Source organism: Pagrus pagrus (assembly GCF_965226575.1).
Source record: "Pagrus pagrus genome assembly, chromosome: 3".
NCBI lineage: Eukaryota > Metazoa > Chordata > Actinopteri > Spariformes > Sparidae > Pagrus > Pagrus pagrus.
The window spans coordinates 21,165,247-21,176,087 of NC_140187.1; the positions used below are offsets into that span (position 1 = coordinate 21,165,247).

Sequence of the window (10,841 nt, forward strand, 5' to 3'; positions counted from 1 at the left end):
GAATATTTCTGTCTAAAAACAGTGGAAATAATGTCTTTTCAAATTAATTTTGATCTCTGGGCTCCCGGAGACCTGAATTACACCTGACGAGCTGTAAAAAACATTTTGCTGAATTCTTCATTTTGGGTGAACTGTTCCTTTAAACAACTGTCGCTGATTTGTCCCTCTATTGTCATTTTATTGTCTGTATCAACTAAACTCAATATTGTGGCAAGACGGCAGAAATAAACAATAAAACTGTGTAAATTAAAAAGATTTTATTGTATAATAGCTCAAAATAGAATTTAACACAATCACTTTTAGATCACTTTTATACTGAAAGAGGATGTTAGGCAGGGGGTCTGGATGAGTATACTGTATATGTACTGCAAGATGGACAACCCAGTCCAAGGTACTGAAAGCTAAGCAAAAAGGTTGTTTACATCAACGCAGGAGTTCCATTCAGTATCAGTCTGAAGACACAGCTTCATCTGCTTGGACAAAGTATGGTTCAGTCTGTGAAACATGTAGAGAGGAAACAAGACGAATACCCTGGAGGCCTGAGCCGCTGTCCACTGGGAACATCAGTCCCTTGATTGAATTAGGTTTTCTTTAGTTTCAGTCCAGTGGTCGTCGGCAGCTCAGACTCTTTCTCCTGTGTTCAGTCTTTGTGCTGCAGGAGTTTCTGATTGTCCAGTTGTGTTTCCCTGGTTAGAGTTTAGGCATTCTTTACAATACATCTTAACACAGAAACAATGTCAATATATACTTTATACGGTATATAAAATAAATACAAATCTCTTTCTTCACCTCCGCTCTGATCTCTGACTCCTCTCTCCTAGCTGTAATTCACAAAGTGTATATTTGACATTTGTATGTATGTAATTGTGTGTGTGTGCGTGTGTGTGTGTGTGTGTCACTGTTTCTCATCTGGGTTTAATGTGCTCAAACATAATTATCTCAGCAGTCCTGATGTAACAGCAGTTTCTCGCTCAGCTTTGGCTGGTGTTCATTGCTCCCGTCTGTCTTATGATTGACGATCAGAGCCTTGGGGCTTTTGACTTCCTGCAGGATGGTACTGTGGTGCTTTCCTGCCCCCTCACCGGGCTCGCAGCCCTGACCTGCCAGCAGCAGCAAGATGAGTGCGAGGAGCAGTAGTGTGACTGCTGTGGAGGTCAGCTCTGGACTTAGCTGCAGGCTGGGCTGAGGCTCTGGAACATCCTTTGTCCTGAATGAAACACACTCAGTCTTTTTGCTCTCTCTTGATCTCCTACTGGCATGTTTGGTGCCCTCGCTGATCCCTAAATGTAGACACACTCGGTAAAATGTCTCTGCCTGCAGGTGGGTCAGGTTGAAGCTTTGTGTGCCAGCCAGGATACGTGTGGTGTACGTAGGTGTGTGTGCATTGGAGTATATGGCTTGCCAGGATAGACGAGTTGATGGGAGGTTGCGCCCGCTCTGCCAGGACAGGATGGCATAGTGTTGTCCGACTTCTCTCACCTCCAACCTTGCATCCGCTCTGAATAGTGGATATCTCTTCATGTAAGCAGCCATCCCCTTCTTTCTCTTCTTTTCTCTGCCATGAACACCCACAGCAACACTGCGCGTATCAGCTCCCAGTGCATTCTCAGCTACACAGGTGTACAATCCTGCCTCGCTGGGGGTGACCTTGTTTATCTCCAGAGTTCCCTCAGGCAGTAGCCTGTAGTGTTTGGAGGGATTACAAGGAGTGTCATCTGGAGCCTGGCTGGTAGAGATGCTGGAGGCGGATGTGTGGTTGAATCCCTCAGAGGCTGTCAGACTGTGGCACGGAGCGGGAGCTGGTAAACTTTTGGATGCATGGCTTGGTGCAGGTCCAAGTCTCAGCCCAGAGGGAGTCACCCAGTACAGTTCAGGCTGTGGATCTGCAAGAGCTCGGCAGTGCAAGATCAGTTTCCCTCCCTCTCTTACCCCGACGTAGGAGGGGAGGGAGCTGGTAGGGATCATGGGGAGGCATGAGGCTGACATCTCCCTGGAGGACACCTCTCTCACCCTGCGGGCTCTCAGCTCTGGTGGCTCAGAGCACAGTGTGGCCTGGGGTTGGATGAAACGCACCATCCGGGGCGTTCGCGTGTCTGTTTGTGTGTCTTCAATGTGAGGGTGAGAGGCCTCCTCTGCGGCCCAGTGAAACAGGCAGTCACATCGTAGCGGATTGGAGTGTAAGCTCACCTCCTGAAGTCTCGGCAGGGAGAGCATGATGTGCTGGTGCAGAGCGCTCAGAGAGTTGGAGTTGAGCATTAGACTCTCCAGCCTGCTCAGCTGGAGGAAAGCCTGTGGGTGAATGTAGGATAGTCGCGGGTTGTTGGTGATCTCGAGCTTGGTGAGCTCGGGAAGGTTCTCCAGGGCGGCTTTCTCAATGGACACCAGCTCCTCCATGTTGTTCAGACCAAGTTCCTTCAGGTGGATCATGTCTTGGAAGTCTCCTGTCTCGATCAGTTTGATGCGGTTCTTGTTGAGGTCGAGGAACTTCAGTCCTGGCACTCTCCTAAGGGCCTGAGTTGGGACCTTTGTCAGCAGGTTATCGTAAAAGGAGAGGCTCTCCAAGCCTTCCAACCCTTCCAGTGCTTTTTCAGCCAAGCTTCTCAAACCCATACCACCAAGCACAAGACTGCGGAGGGATTTCAAGGCCAGGAAGCCCCGCTCAGGCAGGACCTCCACAGGGTTTCCACCGAGCATGAGAACTTCCAAGCGAGGCAAGGCCCTGAACCATCGAGGGTCAACAGTGGTGAGCCTGTTGTTGTTGATATGCAGACGCAGTAGGGAGTCCAGACCGGTGAAGGCTCCGGGTGCTATTGAGTGTAAGTTGTTGTGGCTGAGAAAGAGTTCCTGCAAAGCTGGCAGCGAGGAGAAGGAGGCATCAGGGAGGCGACTGAGATGATTTTCCTCCAGGTGTAGCGACAGCAGAGTTGGCAGGGTGGAGCTCTGAGTTATTGTCCTGACACGACTGAAGCGATTCTGGGAAAGGTCAAGGTCCGTGAGGTTGGGGAGTCCATGCAGCGCCGCAGTGTCGAGCTCAGACAGAAGGTTACTCTGCAGGCGAAGCGTGTGTGTGTCCGTGGGTATGGGCAACGGGAGCTTGGTCAACAGCAAGTCATTGCAGTCCACAGTGGGAGCTTCATGGTAGACAGAATCAGGGGAGAACCACGGCTTGATCTGACACACGCACCGTGATGGGCAGGAGACGTGCCACGGTAGGGCATGAGGTAGCGAGCCCACTACGCCGGGCACACATACACCGACGAACACACACAGGAGACACTGTGTCTGTAGAATCACCAAAATCGGCCTCATAATCCTCACAGGTCACAGGAGCGGATTCAGACGAGGTGAGGAAGAGTTTATGAGGATGTGAGACTAATCATCTGCACCAGAAATTTGGTTGAAGTCCTGGTATTAACAGTTTCAAGGTGTGTGTGCAAACAATAAAATGTAGACCAGATTTTTCAGTGACATCATTCATAAAAGTGATTATATACAGTGGCTTCAGACACAAATGAAAAACTGAAATGTGTTCACTTAATAGGAAAGTGTTTTTATGTGTAACTGATTGCAGTGGTAGATCAGAGGTGGCACAATGGCTGTAGCTCGATGACGGGCTTCTCAGCTCATATCCTGGACACAGGTGGAGGGCTCATGGCTCGCAGCGTGGCGGCTCACTGATTAGTCAGAAACACAAGAAGAGAAAGGAAGAGATTCAGTGAGAAACGAAAAAAACCAAAGGAATTAGCTGTTTATACGGTCTAATAAAACTAAATGTATCACTTAAATACAAACACATTTTTAAGCATTACACATGAGTTCCCAATCTAAACCAAATCTGTGTGAATTCCGAAGCAATAGATGTCTTAACAAGGTCACGTGGAGTTTTCAAGGATGTTTTCTGCAGACTGAAAGCAGCCAAGCAGAGCGGTAACAGAGAGAAGATGGATGAGCACAGAGAGAGCATGTAGAGGAGAGTCTCTTCTTTGCCTTGACTGTAGTAGCACATTTACAGACACAGCGAGTAATTCATGATTATGGTAAAAACTGAAAGAACGAAAGAGGGAGAGCAGGAAAATACGGATGAAGAAAAAGCGTACAGGAGAATAGGTAAATATGCAGAAGCGATCAAATCGTGTAGCGCTTAAATATTTCATGCCAGTGCTTCTCATTCAGTGCCTGTTAGAACATAGCGTCCCATAAATGTTATTTATTATGTAACAGTTAAAAAGACCCTAAGGATCTGTTATATTATATCGGCCTTCTGTACTTAAGGATGCAAGGGGAAAGACTGCTCGGGTGTAGCTGTGCGCGCGCACACACACACACACACACACACCGTTTATGTCAGTATTTACATTTACAGCATTTTACAGACAGTCTTATCCGGAGTGACCGACATTACTGCTCAGTATTTATGGTACAGCAACACCACACTAACTGATTGGAGACAATTCCTAGTAAGTAGCTGACCAGTTTTGCAAAAACACTGCTTAAGGAGAAGTTTTATGTGTTGGACCAACAAGTATCAACCTGTTCTTGACAGAAGATTTGAACTGATAAAGTACACTGAACAAAGCATGAGAGTACAGGTCAAAATACGTGTTAGTTACTGTTATGTTATTACAGTATGTAAGATTTGGTCACCTGTCAAATTTATCCTCAAAACAAATAGGGGGCAGCATATCACAACGGTTGCCGCTAATTGCTGCTAACTGTAGCCGCCGTTAGCCAGCTAGCTTAATTAGTTGTGCAGTTCAGAGCATTGGGTAAGTGTGGGTGTTTACACCGCTAGCACAGGAGCATTGGACCTGGACAAGCCGGGGCTAGCTGGTTAACACGCTAACTTAGATGGATATCTCTCCAACACAATACACAGACTGTAATAATATCAGAACTGTTATTTCTTCACATTCTTTTGATAATTTGAGTTAATTTTAAAATGTTCTCAACTAAAATTCTTACATATTACACCTTTGGTTACAATAAATAAAAAGTGCAATGATATTTTATCGTTTCATTTAATCTGCATTACTGATCTTTTGACCACTTGAGGGCAGCAGAATGACATAAACAACACTGACATATTGCAAATTTGTTAGCAAACAGCTGCGTATGTAGACATTCAGCAGACATGGAGCAACATTATCATTCATTCATTAGGCTATTGTCTAATTTTCTGTCCAACTAATGAATGTACTGTTAACAGTCTAATATTCACTGTACTTTTAGCTCAGGTCTCCACCAACTACTGAAATAAATATCTTGCACATTAGCAGCTAAATTCTTCACTACTGTATGAAGAAGCGAGTTGCTGACTTATTTCATCTGCTGTTTGGTGAACAGATAGTGTTTAGAGCGCTGGTTTTCAATAGAGCATGGTAGAGCAGAGGTGGTCAGGTCACCTCTTGTTTAGAGAGTTTTTAGGAGTCTTCACTGAAAACATTTGCCTGCTTTGAAAACTGCACTAATAGTAGCCCTTAGAGAGAATCAAAACATTAAAGATTCGGGTTGTTAAACCAAAATAATGAGCTGAAACACACTGATGGGCTCCATAGAGCTGAGAAGAGGTGATGCCACATTTTAAATTACATATTATCACTTGATCATATCATAGTTTTTTTAATAATATGAATTTAGCAGATTTAAGTTTCCACAGTTTCATTAAAACACCCACCTTTAATATTAAGAATATGCAACTGCAGAAAATGAATCAAGAATCATCATCATCATCATCATCATCATCATCATCATCATCATCATCATCAAGAATTCCTTATGTCACAGAACAAATTATTGTGCTTTCATTAGACACAGAGGGGCTTGAACTTTGAGAAGAGACCAGGATCAGGACTGTAGCTAAAAGGGTTCAACAACAGTAACTCATTTGTTTTGGCGTTGTGCACAAAGACGGGGGTCCTTGTCAACTGGTTGAATACATTATTACATTATTATACATTATGGCTATTCATAAATAATCATTTAAGCCTCCTTGCAGTTGAACCAACGTTGTGTGAGTGATGTTTTACTCTTCTTTCTGTCCTTAATGTCCTCAATATGATTCTTTTTGTCAGGCTGATAAGAAAAACAAAATTTCGTGGGACACACAAGAGTTGTATTATGTGATATTGGTATTACACACATGCCGAGAAGCCATGCAAGGCTTACTGTGTAGTTGCCATGGAAACAAATCTCCCAGCCTCACTCTCTCTCAGTGTTTTGAGATTTACTTAGGAATTTGTTTTGGTCCAATCTGGGCATCAGTTGATAAGAACACAGACGGAACAACACTGACTGACGAGGAGAGAACATCATGTCCACATTTCTGAAGCTGCAAAAAAAAACTGCATTTCCTCTTCATCAATCATAATCTGTAAATCAAAGTTTTGTGTGATTATAATTAAAGTTTGTATTAGGTGAACTCGTAACCTTTCCTGTCACTCGCAAACTCTTTCCTTCCTGACAGCTGGTGCGATAAAACTCTACATCTGCCACTGAGGTCTGCAATCTACATGACTAACAGGAAGTGCAGGCTGTTAGTGGATGAGGACAAAGTGTGGAGAGACGCTTGCCAAGTTTTCTCCACAAACAGGAAGGAAAACTAATTGACAGATTCAATTTAGCGTAGTTATTGAGATGAGGATAAAAGCTATCAGCAGTCAAACACCATGTAGTTTAATTGCGTGAGCAGCGCAAAGTGAGCGCTGTGTGTTCGCATGACTTTGTGTGTACTTTGGGAGCTGTAACAGTAAAAACACGGGAGCAGTTCTTACCTCCTGGGGCTCTTCTTACTCCTCTATCAGCCATTCACTTTCATCTCCACTCTCTCATCTTTTCACATGCAACCTGCTCAATAATGGATTCATCATTTAATTTTGATGTCCCCCATTTTTGTCACTCGCTCTCAAAAGCTCACAGTGTTTTTGGCAGTTTCAGGAAAGCAGGACTGTGTGCTGATATTCAAAAGGCCTGCGCTGCCTTGTAATTTAACCTATTCAAAAAAGCAGAGTAAAATAGATCCGTATGACTCAGCGGCTTTCATAACTTTGTGTCCTCCCAGCTCTCCACAATCCGCTTGTCCTGTGGAGAAATAGTGAATATGTTTGCCCTCAGTGACCGTTATTACTCCCCTGACTCATCAGACTCAGATTTCTTTGAAAGTATGTATGACTGCACGGTAGCTCACATTTTATCCGCAGCAATACCCCGGCCGTGCCAGGATGAGTAATAATGGCAAAAAGCTGCACTGACCTTAATCCAAAATCTGACCTGATCCTCCAGCGAACAGCTGAGACAGAAGTAATGTGTCTTGAACTAATTGTAAATAGTTGTGTGACTTTTTACAAAATATATATGAGATATATATATATATATATATATATATATATATATATATATATAATAAATAAAACTGGGCAACCTGATCATGTTTCAAAGAAAGATGCAGATCCAAGAGTATAGTTAATGTTTCAGGTAATCTCACAGTAAACACATTGCGTGTCCCCTCTCAGGAGCTTTGACAATACTCCTCCTTCTTGAAATGCTGACGGTCAGTCAATCAATCAATCAATCAATCAATCAATCATGCACTAACATTACTATGAAGCTCATCTTATCCCACTAGTCCATCCATTTTGTGAAAACTCATAAAACAGTATACAAAAGATTTAGCATTGCACTCTTCAAACGTTGTTGGACTGACGGTTAAAAATGATCAAACTGATGCAGCAGGTGTGTCATCGTTTTTATTTCACGTCTTTTCTACCTTGTCAAAACCTGGCACCTACGTACGTTACTCACAATACAGCTCAACTTCCAACACTTCAATTTGAGATTTAAATATGTTATGCTAGTGGCTAATGTAGCCTCCAGTTGCTAACCTCAAGCAGACATGAGCTAAACCAGCTCTGGTAAACGCACTTCTTTTTAACTTCCACTAACTTCTAATTGTGTTTCCTAGATACATAAAAAACAAAACTTAAAACCTGTAGTCTTCATCCACAACTGATACAGACTCAAGTGACGTCACCCTGACTTCACCCGGTTCCCTCCTGTATGCAAGGACCATCTTTCCAGCATTAAAATACTAAATGAAGTGAAAGTAAACATTAAAAATTGCAGTAAACATTAAAACGTACGGAAAGTCCATTGTTTGTCAGTTGATGTAAATACACATATAATGAAGTGAAATTAAAGTAAACATAAGAAACATACACTAACAGTGTATTACAAAGGACATGAAAATAAGTATACTTTCCATAAGTACACTAAAGTATTTGCAAATCAGTTTAATTTTTACACTTGTGTGAATACACTTACAAAAACTACACTGAGATACCACTTTAAGTACTGTAGAAATAGTATATTTATTTTTTGAAGTTGAACTTAATGAGATCTATTCTTTTTTTAAATATGTGTTTTACATATACTAATGAAAGTGTGCTAACTGTTGGATACTTACAATCTATTTCTAATACAATAAAGTCCAGTTTTCTTTTGTTTTTTACCAGGGTAGTCAGACTAGAGCCCTTATAAAGTTGTGTATTTTTGCATATTCTTATTTCATTAACAGTATCCTAAACCTTTATTTCTTAACATACCATGCTTCTCAGAACACTACACATTTTTCTGGAATATTTGACTTTCATATCCAACCCTAACCCATAAGAGTCATTGGAAGTCTCCAGATCAATACCTTATCTACCCGCTTTTCCATTTTTCTTTTTCTTTTTTTTAACCAATTCTTGACACTATTCTGTCGCACATAAAAATGGATCTACTTCTCTCCCACACACCCACCCACGCAGACAATACATATGCATATTTGCCAAACCTCCACTACTTACTGCCCCTTTATGTATCCTTGATGTGTAGGTGCAGTAAGGAGATTAGAAATGGTATTAGTTTGATCACCTTTTTTAGACTTTCTTAACAGTTAGTAATTTTAGTGAGTACGTCACAAACTGTCTGGTACTTTCATGACTGGAGGAAGGTAACAGACACTTAACGTTTGCTATAAGAGAAGAAGAAATAAACCCTACACTCACTATCACACACCTTGGTTTTCTAGAGAGAAATATGTCAATGTTTGGCTTTTTTCTTTTACCTTCATTCATTTTTGGGGAGAAAATTTGACATTTGACGCTCAACTAAAGAAGTCTTTTACTTTCCAGAAACACTTCTTGCAATACAGCTTGCGTCATGAAATTCTAGTCTTCATTTAGAAAATTAGGTGTGGGGCAATTGATGAGATGTTGGTCTCTATCCTCTAATGAGCAACTACCAAGAAGTTAATGGCTTGAAAGTTTTCAGAACCCCTGTGGAGGTGAAACAGCAATTGTTATTCTCAGACCAGTCACATTAATGCTTCTGCAGAAGTTCAAGTCAAACATGCCTCTCTGTGTCGGCTCCATTTGACTCTGCTTTTTTCCCAAACCCAGCAGAAAGAGAGAGAAAAGCTTTTAAGTCTTACAATGGAATAATAGATGGAGGGAGAGATTCGGTACGGAGCAGAAAATACATGCTTGCATTAAAACGGTCCATTGCATAAGGTTTGTTTGTGCTGTGCAGCTACGACACAGAGACACTGCAACAGGGCGGACTAGGGAGAGGGAGGATTTAGAGAGCAGGAGAGAGGGATGTTTGACAGAGATAGAGGTGCTGGATGCAGATACTAATAATAAACCTATATTAAAAAAGAAAACTAAAATCTAAGCTAAATCTGTTCCAGCATGCCAACACAGACACAGATATACACAAACTTGTGATTTATATACCCCCCTCTGCTACTAGAGACCCCCTTTGCTTCTCCATGTCTAACACACCTGCTACCAGCACCTTTGAATCAATACACTCAGAGACAGAGACTGTGTGCACGAGTGGCTGCATGTCTGGGTGAGCGCTGTATTGTCCTGTTTGCTTAAAAAAATTCAACATATTTCAGGTTTCTTACCGCAACTGAAGCACCGGCTACATCTCTCCCTGTCGACTCTTCTCGTCTTCATGTGCTGTCAGTCTTTCTTTGCAGAGGCTTCACGGGTCTGGATGTTGTTGTTTTTTTCTTTTTTCTTCCTCTTCTCCCTCTCAGTCACACGTTTGTGGATCTCTTAAGATTCCTGAAATATCACTTCCCTAGCTCTCCCCTCTCTGTCACTGGAGCTGAAGAGCAAATTGGCACAGACTGGATCTCTCTCTCCCTCTCTCTCTCTTTCTCTCCCTCCAGCTAAAATGGAGATGAGGTGTGTTCTGCAGCAGAGCTTCTGTCCCTCTCCTCCTCTCTTTCTACTGCCTGCTTCGCTCTCTCTCCCCCTTTTCTCCTTTCCTGTGTCACAAGCCGAAGGAAAGTCACTTGCGTTAGTTACAGTGTGTTACTTTTTCTGCATGAGAAGTTTTCTTTGGCTCCTGGTGGCATTTTTTTTGTTTTCTGCCATCGTCTGCAGATTAAAGACTTGCTTATAATGCCGGGTCGTGAAGAGCCGGTTGCAAAGCAGCAGGAGAGACGCAGTTACAATGATGAAAGTGATTCTTTCTGTATTTCAGCGTCTTTATCACTGTATCTATACACTGCTGAATGTAACTTTTGTCAGAGCTGAAGCTGTGTCTCATCTCTTCATGAAACAGACTTGTTGAGCTGTTTCATTTCTGTTTCAACGTTGGACTAGTCTCTAAATCCTCACAAACGTACAGCACAGACTGCAGAGCATTAATTCCAGATCTCAATTTTCCACTGTGTGAGCTTAAATCATTTTGTGAGCTTTGACAACATCTGATTTCACTGAGGTTTTAATGAGCCTTATTCTAATGGTGCTCTGAGCTCAATCAGGCTCACACACACCTTGTGCAAA

General features: G+C 42.4%; 1 protein-coding gene across 1 annotated transcript; it reads right to left on the reverse strand.

Annotated features, from left to right (window-relative positions):
- Positions 1-242: 242 nt before the first annotated feature.
- Positions 243-10,319, reverse strand: LOC311255039 (leucine-rich repeat neuronal protein 2-like). The gene is made up of 2 exons (XM_084349169.1): positions 9,950-10,319; positions 243-3,674 (listed from the first exon to the last, which is right to left on the reverse strand). Exon 2 carries the CDS (start codon positions 3,307-3,309, stop codon positions 940-942), a length of 2,370 nt encoding a protein of 789 aa, XP_084205295.1. The 5' UTR covers positions 3,310-3,674; positions 9,950-10,319; the 3' UTR covers positions 243-939.
- Positions 10,320-10,841: the final 522 nt, after the last annotated feature.

Excerpts from the sequence above, each read along its gene's own strand:
- LOC311255039 (XM_084349169.1), bottom strand. The coding sequence starts at position 3,309 with ATGAGGCCGATTTTGGTGATTCTACAGACACAGTGTCTCCTGTGTGTG.